This window comes from Phaethon lepturus, unplaced genomic scaffold (assembly GCF_000687285.1).
Source record: "Phaethon lepturus isolate BGI_N335 unplaced genomic scaffold, ASM68728v1 scaffold17488, whole genome shotgun sequence".
Classification (NCBI taxonomy): Eukaryota; Metazoa; Chordata; class Aves; order Phaethontiformes; family Phaethontidae; genus Phaethon; species Phaethon lepturus.
Window position 1 is genome coordinate 112041 of NW_010559905.1, and position 13454 is coordinate 125494.

Below are 13454 nucleotides of genomic sequence, written 5' to 3' on the forward strand. Positions count from 1 at the left end.
GAGCGTCGCGGCCACGCAGGTACAGGTCAGGGTTATTAGCTCCAGGTTTGACCTCTCTGATGTGCCTGGGAAAATCAAGCAGCAAACATTTTAGAAAATGACCTGCAAAGCAAGGGCGCCTTACGTTTCTTTGCCATTAAAACAAAATACCAGGAAGGACCAGCTTCTTTTCAATGGGGTATTAATCTCTGTTTGGACTGGCTCACAGAGCCTGGAAAAAAATGATCTCCCCAGAAAAGTCGCTGTATTGAACACAACAAAATTGCCTTTGAACCATCCATAAGTTTTTCAGTAGAAAGTCAGCTCTTTTTTGGGGTGCAGGAGGTGAAGTAAAGCAGGTTGAGGATGGCCAGTCAGATAATAATTTCCTTTTGAGGTGAAACTTCAGCTGCGGGGTATTTTTAGCCAAATTGTCTCTGTGTGAGAATGTGTGTGGGCCTGCTCGTGCAGTTTCACCTCCCCACACACAACAGTGAAACCCACCTGGCCAAGCCCACATCTGAGAGAGGAGCAGAGGTCTCAGAAACGCTCAGTCCCCAGCAGCCTCGGGAGAGGACGGGGCTGTGCCGAGGAGACAGCTCCAGGGAGGGCTTGTGCTGGTGTAGACACCAGTGAACCTAGGTGTGACCCACAGCATGCTGCAGTGGTGCTGCTCGAGTTCTGTTGTCCAGGTCGTTTCGTGCCTTTCCTCAGGCACTGCCCCGGCTCGGCGAGCTCTTCTGTGCTGGTGGCTGAGCCCTGCAGCCTGCGCCGCCATCCCAGCCTTGCTGGAAACCCGCCAGCCCTCGCCAAAAAGCTCTCGGGGGGGCAGCCAGGGGGTCCCTTGGAGGCTCGCAGTGCCGCTGGCAGCAGTCCATGAGCCCTCCTTCGCATGGTCTGGAGGGACCCGGTCTGGCACCTGTGAGCTCAGCTTGTGCAAAGCGTGGCACGGGGGTCTTGCTCCTAACCCCCACCAAGCAGTGTGGCCAGAAACCTGCGGTGTAGGACCCAGAGCTCCCTCCAACCCGCTGGTCCTCCGGCAGGTTCTGTGCCCTCAGGTCTCCTGCGGGTCCCACCAGCAGCATGGGGCCAGGCTCCCTGAGGGGCCACGGGTCCCTCTCCATCCCCAGCGGCACCTCGCAGAACCCAGCTGGCAGGGAGCTGGGGGAGCTCTCCAGACCAGGGAACAGATGAAGCACAGAAAGGGAAAAACAAAAACAACGACTGAAAATGGAGCAGCAAGAAAACATGAACGTTAGAAATCTGGAGAGTATTAGAGCCCACTGACAGATCTTTAAAAAAAGCCAAAGTAAAATTCACTTCAGAGTGCTACTTAGGGACTTGTAAAATGGTTTCAGAGCAGTCTGTTTTGCAAATCCTGTGATCGTGTCAAATTACCGCACTTCCCACAATGTGTTTTCCATCTGATTGGTAGCAAATGCAAAGAAACCCTCATGCCCTGCCTCTTATTCTGATACACCCTCCAGAGAGAGAAGATGAGAGGACAAGGAGGAGTAATTCTGAACATGATTTCACAGTGGTTTTGTCAACTGCACTTGCAGCAGTTTCAGACCCCAGGCAGCTCGGTGTTACTCCTGGCACACGAAAAAGGGATGACTGATGTCTCACTGGGTAATCCAGAGGGATGTATTGCCTGATTTTAGGCAAGGCTACAGAGCTTTGTTTAGATGTTGAGTTGCTTCCTGTAGCTGTGGCTTAACTAGCATAATATCTTCCCTCTCTAAAGGTGATAATCAGATTTTTGTTTGTGCCCTACATCTAAAGATTCCTCTGGCATGTCCATTCTGGAGCTTTGAGAATAAGCTCGCTGAAGAAAAATATGACTGCAACTACAGACAGAAATATAAAGTATCTATTTCTCCAAAATACCAGGAGTGTTAATCTTTCACAATTTTTTTTTTTAAAGGCTTGATTTAGATATAGGATGTAGTGATGGCATAAATGATACAGCCTAATGCAGCTTGCCTATCCTCTGGCATCAAGCTTTCCTTTTACATATGGATACTCTCCTGCTTCCGAGCAGCACCCGTGCAGATGGCAAGTAATAGTTTCTGACATTTATTCAGCAAAACCTGGAGGGGCTGAAGGTTCATTTGTTGCCACTGCTCCATATGGCAGGACTCAGAAAACCCCTGAGGCATAGTACAGCCAGTCTGGGGGTGGAAGGCAGCAACCTCCTCACTGCTACCCGTGCTGCCCGGGAGTTAGCGAAGGGATGTGAAGGTGCTGTCTTTGAAACGTTCAAGTGAATTTGGGCAACTGGTGAATTTTGGGCATTTCTCCAGGCTGGGGTTGGGCTGGGTTAAAAAATGCCAGATTCCTAGTCTTGCTAAAAGCCTTGCATCCAGAGCTGGCTGAGTGCCTCTCAGCTGGGTAGGAAAAGGTTTGTTTTGAGGCAGAACAAGCAAGAACACTCAGAAAAGGGCTTAGAATTAGCAGAGTTCAGAGGGGCTATAAGCAGGACCAGATCCCCGTCTCTGTATGGTAGCCCAAGTTTTCTGGCTCCCCTTTACACCCCTCCCGGACCTTTACCCACCAGCTACCTCCTTAGACACAGACTTTCCCCCGTGTGCAGCTCTGCCCCGTCTGACTCGCTGCAGCCGGCGGCAGCCCCCTTCCTGCCCCTGCAGCTCTCTGTCAGGTGTCAACCAGGGAAAAAGCAACGCCTGGGGCCTCAAAACCGCTCTGCCGCACCCAGAACGTCCCTTACCCCTACACAAATCCGCTCTACCCTGCTTAATCCATGTGATCCCATGATCACAGCAGTGCAGCACTGGGATGAGTGCTTGGAGATGCTGAGGAATTTCCACCCTTGGAGGTTGTCATGACCTGGCCAGACAAAGCCATCACTGACTGGGCATAGTGTTGGTGACGGTCCCAGTTTGAGCTGAGGTTGAATTAGGGACCTCCAGGACTCCCTTCCAAACCCCTTTGGTGGTTCTCTGGGGGAACAGGAGTCTAAGTGTCCCCTGATATTCACCTTTTTTGTTACAGTCACCCACATAACCCAGGCTGAACCTGAGAGAATTCCACAGTTAAACTTCATGGAAACATTCCTGATGACTTCAGAGTGAGAGTGACCCAAAAGGCACAACAACATTTTGAAAGTCAGAAAGGTAGATAGATAGAAAAACAGACAGTTATTTAAAAAGCAAACACCATTTTCATGGTGTCGGCGGTTCTGTCAATGCTCAATAGATGTGATGCTTTCCTTTTCATCAACAGGGATGACATTAAGTTAACAAGCATCAGCTTTAAGACAGGGCTTGCTGCTGTATTCATTTGCTTGTTATACATCCTGATTTCAGTGTGAAGTGTAAAAGCTGCTCCTTTCTTCTTCGTCAACACACCTCCTTCAAATGGTGCATGACTTCTGCAGCCAGCTGTACGGCTGGCTCCCGCTGAGGCGGGGAGTAGGGTCCCCAGGAGGAGAAGGCAGGCAGGGCTTTCACGGCAAGTCGTCCACTCTGCGAGCAGGGCAGACACCACGCTGCTGGGTGAGCCCCGGAGGAGAGCTGCCCAAGACAACCCGTGTTCCTCCCCTGCCCAGCAGCTTGTGCCCCCAGGTCTTCGGGGACACTGTCCCCTCTGCCTGCCGGGTGCTCTGGCAGCTGTTCCCATTCGCTCCTTGCAGATTCGCTGCCTCTTCAGTCCCTCAGCCAGCCGCAAGCGGACAGCTTGCTCTGACATGTCCACAAACGCGGCCCCTCTCCTCCTCAGACAGCCCGGCAAGCACGGCTTCCAAATCAAACACGGGCTGCGATTATTTAAAGGCGGCCCTTGGATTCCACCATCCATTCATCCATCTCAGATACAAAAATAACACATTGTTTTATCTGTGAGTATAAGAATGTTTTTTCTGAGGAAATAAAAAGAGCAGACAGTTTCCTTCCTGATTCATTCACAAACTACTCTTCCAATCTGCTACATGGCCACTGGCACGGGGTGCTGCTCCGCTGCCTTTGATCTGCAGCCCCGCGCTCCGAGAGCCGCCGGGGCGGAGGGATGGCTTTGGTACTCGCAGAGGCAGTCGCAGGGTCTGTATTTCTCAGAAGGACAAGCAACTAGCAAAGCCTAGAGAGCACCCTGTGCTTAAGCCCTGATCTCGTCCCTCCAGGCTCAGGGATGGGGTGAGAGGCTGCCGTTCCCTGGGAGAGGGACAGACACTCCAGTTCGGCATAGGAACCAGTGAGAAAACCTCCAGTGATGTCCCTCCAGGCAGTAGGAAGAGAGAGGGTGGAAAGGCGTTTTCCTTGATCGTAGTAGATAAGACAAACTCTCTCTCTTTTTCTCATCCAGTCTCAAAGCTATTTTAACACGGCAGACTTCATCTCTCTGCTCATCTAAGAGCTCCCATAGGAGTCACACAAGAACATTGCCAGTGGTCCCTCAGGACGTGTAACCAGAGAAGAAGCCTTCCTGGCTGCTGCCTTTCCTCTCCTGTGGATCACAGACTAGGAGATATGACTTCCTAGAAGCCATCTGACAGAACGCTTGTGGTTGTAATAAATAGCCAATCTACAATGATGTTAAAAATCAATACCATAATGAATTACATTGTCCAGGACTATCAATCAGTAGGATGCATCGGACAGCAAGCACTTAAGCACAAGTTATTCTTTTAGCTATTATAGCAGCTGTAAAAACCTTACCATTATTCATAAAGAGGTGTTTTTAACTCCTTGATTACACCAGTTAGGCCAGCCCACATGTACACATAAAAATCCCTGAGCTTTTAAATCAAAAACATCATTGTATCATCAACGATCACCATTAACTGAGACTGCTAACACACTCTTGGCAGAAAATCAATACTGATTTGCTAGCTGTAATTGTCTTCTGCTGTAGAGTAGTATCCAAATACTCAGCAGTATTCAAATACATTTAGCAATTGTATGAGAACATCCACAAAGACATAATCCCTGCCTGAGAGACCTGGTGGTTGTCAAATTGTCTTCTATAAAAAGAAACTAAATGCATTTAGGACTATTTACTTAACATATGATATCAGTAAGATAGGTTATGTCAAATCCAGTTTATACATGGCACTGACTTATATGGAGAATGTCAACCTACTTCTCTTGTCTCATAATATATGAACCAAAAGGGTATTCAATGAAACTGAAAAGTCACTGGATAAACTTTATTTTTATGCAGCGTAAGATTACTTGTTAGAAGGAACTGCTGCAGGCCTGAGTCAAGCTTGGCAGAAGGCAGAACAACACTGGATATTTAAATGAATAGCAAAATAACTCAAGTAATGGTTACAGAAATAACTAGATCATACCTACTTCTTACAACAAGCACCTTTGAAAAACGTGTGTTGCTATCACTATGTTAAAATCTTCTAGTCCAATTTGGCAGTTCACTTTACATTGAAAATAAACAAATTAAAATATCCCAGGCCTCTAATTTCTATGGAATTAACCTGAAATGGGAAAATGAGTGGGTAGGAGAGTGTTCCCTATTCTGTTTTTTGTTTGTTTTGATGATACTAAATTTACATTTCTCTTCTACCCTGACCTGATCTTTGTTGGGTTGAAGCAATTCTTCTTTTTAGGTCAGTGTAAACACACTCTGAGTTAGCATTTCCTGCTAGGCTTCCTTTCCAACCTGGTATGCTTCCCTTGCTAGGACTTCCTTCAAATCGCTGCCTTCAGAGATCGCCGCCTGAGCCCCAAGTCATACGTCTGCCTTTCCCGCCTGGGTGAGAACATCACCCTGGCAAGCTTGCTCTTGCCATTTAATGTCATGCTTTACCTTGTACCGTCACATATGCTGCACTCTCCACGGACCCTTTTAGGTTGGTGGCTATACACTGGTAAAGTCCTTCATCCTCCTCTTTTACTCTTTCAATAAACAGCATTCGGCTTCCGGGCCCTAAAATTATTCCTGTGAAATGAAATATTTTGCAATGAGAGGGAGCCAGGATATAAACAAAAACAGGCCCTTGTGTAATAATATCTCCTTCAAGTTCTTCTCAAAAGAAATCTGAGCCACAGACTGCACAGCACAATGTTATCTGCAGGAAAGCCAAATGTACTGGGTTGTTTCGGGAATCTTTTGGAAATCAGTGTTTACAAAACACTTGTGTGAGTGAAAAAGCTCAGCCTAAGGGAATGATCTTGGGAGCATTTGCTATCACGTATATCGATTAGCACCGTGCCCAGACTTTCATCCAAGAGAGTTCTTCAGCATGTCTCCAAGTTTTGGAAAATGGGTGGTCTGGTTACTTAGCACTGCACTTACAGGCGTGGGTCTGCACCAAAAGCAGCTCGAGCTTAGAGCACTTCCAAGACCCACTGGCCTTATGGGCAACAGACTCAGTCCAAATCTCACTTGTCTGTGTGGCATGGAACGATGGGCCCCTTCTTGGATGGAACCCAACTGGCACAAAGAGACCCTAAAACATGTACCCTAAAACTTAGGCGTTACCCAAAGTTTTCAATGCCTTGTTTATTCCAGATAAGTCAACCCAGAAGCCAGCCTGGGCAATACCCCAGCAAGTGAGGAAGAGGCAGGCAGCAGATTTGGCCTCAGGACTGCCTTTAAGGCACTGGATAGCCAGGAAATGTGCAGTCAAATACACAGGTGTGCCTTTGACTCCATCAGAACTACTGTCCCATCAAAATATATTCCTACCATCTATTTCAGGCACCTAACTAATGTGCTCTGACCTACTCTCTAGGGACACCTTCCTGGATCCTAACTTTACGTCTTGCATTACACCCAACATAACACTCATTTTAGAAGATAATGTTAATAATGCACATTACACTGTGGTCACTGTAAAAGCTTCATGGAATCTGGCTCTAGATTAAGTTTAGTGTCTGTGCTGCAAGTCTGTATAGGCTTATAACTCACTTGGAGAAATCCTCAGTTTTTTCCAGTTGTCTTTATTCATGCTGTAGTAATTTCCAATAATGCAAGACAGAACCTTAAACACAAACTTTCTAAAACATTGTTATTGAACACTACACTTAGGATTCAAGTTCCTACAGACCAGATCTCCTTGAACGTTTTTGCTGAGCCTCTAACACCAGCTCATTGTGTACTTCTGATCCAAATATGGATGAAGTCCCATGAGAAAGGTTTTGCCTTTTCCCTCATCATTCATCTCCACCTGAAATCTCCAGGGAACACTTCCGTGACTGTGGTGCCATCAGAGCTGGACATTTAGCCTTAGCCGACCTTTGAAGCCGCGTTCCGGACACAGCAGTAAATATCTCCCAAAGTTTTCCTGTAGCTGCAGCATGCCACCCAGGGAGATGTTTCTTTCTGCTGTGCGAGACCTGGATTCCCTGGCTGCTGGAAGATGCATTTCAGTTTTGGAGACCCCAGACACAGAGTTAGTCTGGTGGCTAGGCTGTGAACCTAGAACAGACTTTGCATGCCTGACTACAGACTCCCACTGGTACTCCTACACACATCACTCAAGCTTGGTTTTCTCCTGCCTAGCTATACGCTGGCCAAGACACCTGATCCTTAGGCTCCCTCTATAGTAAATGGAGAGAAATATGTTTCTCTAGAGATGAGTCTTCTAGGACGCAAATTGAGAGCTATAATTTTTCCACTGACTCCATAGAGGCCCATTGTGCTTACACCTCCAGCCTGGCTGAGGTTTTGGAGTGAGGCACAATAACCTGGAGAACCCGTGCTGCTGCCCGCCTGTAACGCCCAGGCAATGCTCCTCCTTACCTCTGGGTACCGATGCCAATGACTCTGCAAGTGACTGTCTAAGGCAGGCAGGTAAATAAAAAGGCTGTAAAAGGTAAGTGGGTACACAGAGCTCTCACCTGATTCTTGCTGTATTTCCTCATGGTTTTTAAACCAGGATATCCGGGGCTCAGGGATGCCACGAACCTGGCACTCCAGCATGGCCGAGTGACTGGTGTTCACTGTCTGATCCATAAGGTGCCGCAGCAGGGCTGGTGCCTCTTGAGCTAGAAGACAAAACAACACCTCCATTTTACATTCCTATAACTGTGGGGGTTTAATTATCTTCCCTACCAACATTTTACTGATGTAAACAGCTATGGCTGTTCTACCAAGTTCATTGTTCACAGATTTTATTTACTGTCCCAGTTTGCTTAAGAGCGTCTGGTGTGTACAGAGTATTCCCGTTACTCAGTGATAGCAGGTTATGATGACCAGTGAAGACCCAGTGATGACATTGTTTAAAGATTTCCTCAGTGCCATTATCAACCACATTTGTTTATCGAAAGCAATGAGTTTCTGTGAGAGCTCAGAGTTTTGCATCATCAGGAGAAACAAACTGTGACACCAAAGTTTTTTAACAGTTAGCAGGACACCCCTGTAGCAGAGTATCTCCACGTCACTGATAGCACCATGCAGCTCTGTACACCACGATACCCGTGAATGTGACTTTTATCACTTACTTACTTTAAAGAGTACAATCACAAATGACATTCAGTAAACTCACATCATCTAAAACCAGAAACCATAAGCACAAAAGCATTGTGCCACATGTTCCAGAGTCTTCATAAATTCTTCCGTTTTTGCATTTCACATATTTGGCTCAACGTAACAAGGCCTGGCCAAACCACATCACAGCCCGCTTGCCAAAACTGCGTTGGTGAGAAATGCGCCCATGTCCTCTGGCAGCCACAGATGCTGGAAACCCTGACGGCAGAGGACGAAGCTGAGTGCTAGCAGGCCACACAACATAGCAACACTGCTCCTGTTTTACTTTTATCTACTGACATTCATATGAACATAATGTAATAAAACACATTTCCATGACAGTCAGTGACAATGAGTATTGGAAACGCATCTCATCTGTTCTGCTTCTGCCCAAGGGCCTCCCAGAAGGGCATTTCAAAAACACTCTGTAAACATCATGTTAGAGTCATCCCTGAAAGAAGCAAAACGACAAATCTTCCTCTTCCTCATTTCAACTCTTTGCCACTCCTTCCCCCATTTCGTGCAGAGCCAAAGGCTGTTCTGACAAAGACCAAGGTATTTGCAATGTTTATCCACATTATATGGCAACATCTTTCTGTCACATTTGCAACTCTCACATCATTCTTTTTGGTACTTTGGTCCCTTTAAAGCAGTGACGGAGAATTCAGGGAGCTCCTGAGGATTCTCACAGATGCGAATGATCTGCAGATTCCCTCAAATTCCCCGGTCTTGTAAGAAATGATTATTTGCAATCTTTCCCTTCAAGGACACTGCCAGGATCAGCAGCTACTAAAATGGCAAGACACACATTACGAAATATGAAATAAAACAAAGCAAACCAGAAACCAACTCTTTGCAAATATTTTCTTACAGACTGCAATACACATCAGTACACCAGATTCAAGTATAATATCAGCTGAATTTCTGACATTCTGTGTTTGGAAGACTATTCTCTATCCTTTCAGAAGAGCTGACTATCAGACATTTCCATCTTCTCAATCATTCTGCTACCAGCTGTAAATAAACACTCTCCAGAAAAATTAAGCACCTGTGTACCACCAGCTTGTGCAGCATGCATGAACCCTGTAGTACTAAAAGCACTTTTAAAGTAGGCTGTCTTTGCTATACTCTTACCGCTTGAAATTAATTCCAGCATAGTCACAACCCTGCAAAGACCAGTTTGGGCTTTTCTGAGCTGCAAGTCTGTAATTTCCACAGTCAATGTTATTTTTTGTTTAGAGTGCAATAGACAATTTGTTCTCTCTTCCCAAACAGTAATGCTCATGAGAGGCTGTAAATTCTTCATGAAATACCTACACAATGACATGGTCAACAAAGTTTGCCTTGCAGCCAAGAAGACGGCCCTCTTCTCATTGATAGCTCACCACGATTTTTGTACAGTTCTCATTTTTCACAACACAATCTATCTATGAACAGACACCGTCTGACAGATGTCCACGTACGCATGCTGAGAAGAGTTCCCCATTTCATGTTTATCAGCGGTCCCTGATGGACACCCCGGCCCAGACATCCAAAATGAAGGTGGACAAGATGACACAACAAAGGCAAATCACACGTTCTGAGAGTTATTTGTGATTAATTTTAATTTGTTTATAGCCATACACTAAAGATGGGTTTTCATATTAAGAAAAACTTTTTTGTTTAAAACTTAGATCCAGTCACCATTCACATACTTTCAATGATTTTTCTGCTGCAATCAGCTGTTTTTTCAAGGACTTGGTCAACCTGAGGATTACTCTCTTTTGCAAACCACCCATTTTCTCCTGTCCATTTTTGCAGTGAAGCCAAGGGTGGGAGTTTCCAACACCCCACTCCACTCACCCCAAAGCTGAGGGGCGGCCCTGGCTGCCAGCATGCCCAGTGCAGGGCTCAGCACCCAGGGCAGCCCCCCAGGCTCATCCCCAGCCCTTGTGCCTCCCCGCAAATGCTGCCCTGCTGGGCCAAACTCTGCTCTCAGTGTCCCCGAGGAACTTCATTGTAGGCAGAGTTTGGCCCAAGGGAGAGACAAGGGAGGTCACAGAGAAGGGGATGCTGGTGTCAGAGCACTCAGCTGACCTGGGCTGGTAGGGAGGGAAAATTTGCAATTCCAAAAGCAAACAATGGCAAAGAAGGGAGAAACATTACAATTTGTTCATTTTGGGCTATAGTTTTGCATTCCGTCCATTTTTGCCCTTTGTTATGGTTATGTTGTCTGTTCACTTATTTTTATTAATCAGTACAAAAATATAAATACAAGCTTTAATTTTAACACTTAAAAACCCCAAGAAATATAATTCACACCTTTCTCCCTAAATAATATATTATACAACAGAAGGCAGAGAAACTCCCCAAACCAATGAGATTCTCCAGTCATCTGAGGACACCAAAAGTGACATCAGTAGTTTTTATCTGGCCGCCAAGAACTGCTTTCCTCAAAAGTTTCCGGTGAGGTTTCTCTGTGACTCCCAATATGGGTAGCCACATGGGATGTTAAGACACCCTTGCACAGCGTGGCCCTCCAAGCGCTGGTCGAGACCAGGCTGGCAGGACATCCACCCAGCAGTGATACACATCATTGCAAATCACAACAATTTCACAAAGGAAAAGTCTAATTGCCACATCTCTTTTTTTTGGACCCAAACTCATATTGCCTGGCAACTGGCTGCTACAAGTCATCACGGTCCAGCTCCCAAGGCCATGGAAAATTCATAACATCCCATCAACGCCCACCTTGCCATCAAATGTCTTCTCACACAATAGCCTCATAAAAAAGGGAATTCTGCATTGTAATTCTTTTGAAGACTTGCAAATGCTAAAGAGCGCACTTGCCCCATTTTTAAGAAGTCACCAATGATTTTGCTTGCTTTTTAGGCATATTTTAGAAAAAAAGAGACCCAGGTCCCTTTGCAAGAACACATTGTTTCTGGAAGCCATCACACTAATAATGAACAAAAGAGCTACTGTATACAAGCAGGCTATAGGTGACATTTCAAGATATAAATGATTATTCTTTTCTTTACTCTGACAACTTCCAGGTTATCAATTGTTTTCTAAGCATTTTAGGCTCCGTGAAACTGGCATTATGGGGAAATGCTATTGTTTACCCTTTCACACTTGACAAAAGCAATTCCCACGTGAAAGACAAGTTTAGCCGTGGGACACAGTCTCGATACCTAAAGGAGGAAATAGTCTGGTGAGTTCCCAAGCGCAAGAAACTGTCATGTTGTCACCCTCTATTTTAAAAGCACAGTCACTTTGTTCCTTTGCTGTAGCTATTTTAGTCGCTACTCTCTGTTTTCTTATGGCTTATGTAAATGCTATATAAATGATCAATCATAAATGTAACCAAAATAATAAAAGCTATGTATTGTAAAAAAATAAAGTTATCATCAGATCTATTAAAAATAGTAACTTCTTCCTTATACAGAATTTATAATACACAGAAACATCTCATTGCAAACTCATGACGAAGGAAAAAAAAGGGGAAACACGAGGAAGTTTTAGGTTGTCCTTAATTCTCCTTCAGCTGTTTGGCTGGTTCTTAATCCCCATAATAAATCCAATTGTCATTTGCATACCAAAAGCAATGAATATTTTTAATGGCTTCAGTTTTGAATTTGTATTTTTTAAAATGTGTTAAACAACTCACTGTGCTGGCTGCAACCTTGTCAGTCATGTTAGTGTAATATTTCTCATTGAATAAAATAATTAAAACATTACAAATTCCTGTATCTTCAGGCCAGGAGCAATACTCACACTTTTATCAGTATCTTTTTACATTAGTGCAGAACTGACTTTAAAAATTGACCAACACAGCAACTGGAAGTCTACCTGGATTTATTCGGAGAAATGTAGTTCATGTCTGCCAGTTTTAAAATCATCATTATTATAAATGATATGCTAGGTGTGTGCATTATATCAACATTTTTATTTCTTCCCTGCATATTTCCTTTAGAAGATACTTTTTAAGATTAATGTACTTTAGTGTAGAAAATAATAAATTCAAATAAATAAGCATTAGAACTTGCTCAGCAGGTAATATTTATAAGTCCATCGAGATCAGATTAAAATAAAATATATAGTCCAGTCAATCTCAAACTGAATTGTGCTCATTCCGCACGTTAAAGTTAACTTATAAAATGTCCATTGTTGACTGAAAACAGCAGTTTTTAAAGTTAATCAGTTTATTCAGCTTTGACACTTTTGACGAGGCCGATATCAAAGTAAGTGGAAGATTGATCCAAAGTTTTCCTTATCGCTCAGTAGGAGACAGCACGAGAAAAAATAACAACATGCAAAATGTAGCACAGGGGATCTTCCAAACCCCAGCTTCCACGTGCCTTGTCAAAGCAGAAAACACCCGTCTGAACTCAACTGGAAGCTCACGCGTTATGATTTTGTTTGCTATTCCTCCTACGTCCAACCCATGGGGGAATGTGCACCACCTCATGGCCTGAAAGGTAGCAACAGTAATAAAAAAATCAAGATGATATGAGACACCTGTTACTGTTTAATGAGTCCTTTAATGTTTTACATTGCTTTGTGTTGTACAATCATTCCTTGTGCTTTTATATTTGAGGATCCGAGAGTAAACAGCCTTTTTGTTGCAGTGCTCACCTCTGATTGTAACGTCTTTCTTTTGAAGCACTTCTTTCCCCGTGTATATGTTCCTTGCTCGGCAGACATAGGTGCCCGAGTGTGCCAGGGAAACATTCTTGATGGTCAGAGTGAGAGTGATGGAGTACTCCTTGTTGAGAGACCTTTTTGCTTTCGTTTGATTGTTGACTGTCCTTGGTAAAATCCAAGCAATGTCTTTGTACAAGAATTTGTTGGCCGAACAGGACAATACCAAATTCTCTCCTTCAATGGGCATTTTTTCCAAACTAATATGGAATCCACTTGGTACATCTGTCAAAAATCAAGAACACTTTTTAGTTTATATGAAATGAATGAGCCAAAATTAACACGGCATATATTTTTCCCCTTTATCAGGAAGCCTTTGAACTAATCAATGTTGTTGTCTTCCTGCT

The 13454-nt window shown here is 44.5% G+C and overlaps 1 protein-coding gene across 1 annotated transcript in view; it reads right to left on the reverse strand.

Annotated features, from left to right (window-relative positions):
• The window catches only part of FLT1 (fms-related tyrosine kinase 1), a gene marked incomplete at its 5' end in the record, with an annotated part of 55892 nt that overhangs the window by 27313 nt on the left and 15125 nt on the right, over window positions 1-13454 (reverse strand). Inside the window, 4 exons of the mRNA XM_010293532.1 lie at window positions 1-65; window positions 5761-5892; window positions 7797-7943; window positions 13042-13332. The exon at window positions 1-65 is cut by the window's left edge and continues 81 nt beyond it. Coding sequence (XP_010291834.1) covers window positions 1-65; window positions 5761-5892; window positions 7797-7943; window positions 13042-13332 — 635 coding nt within the window. The remainder of the gene's footprint in view (window positions 66-5760; window positions 5893-7796; window positions 7944-13041; window positions 13333-13454) is intronic.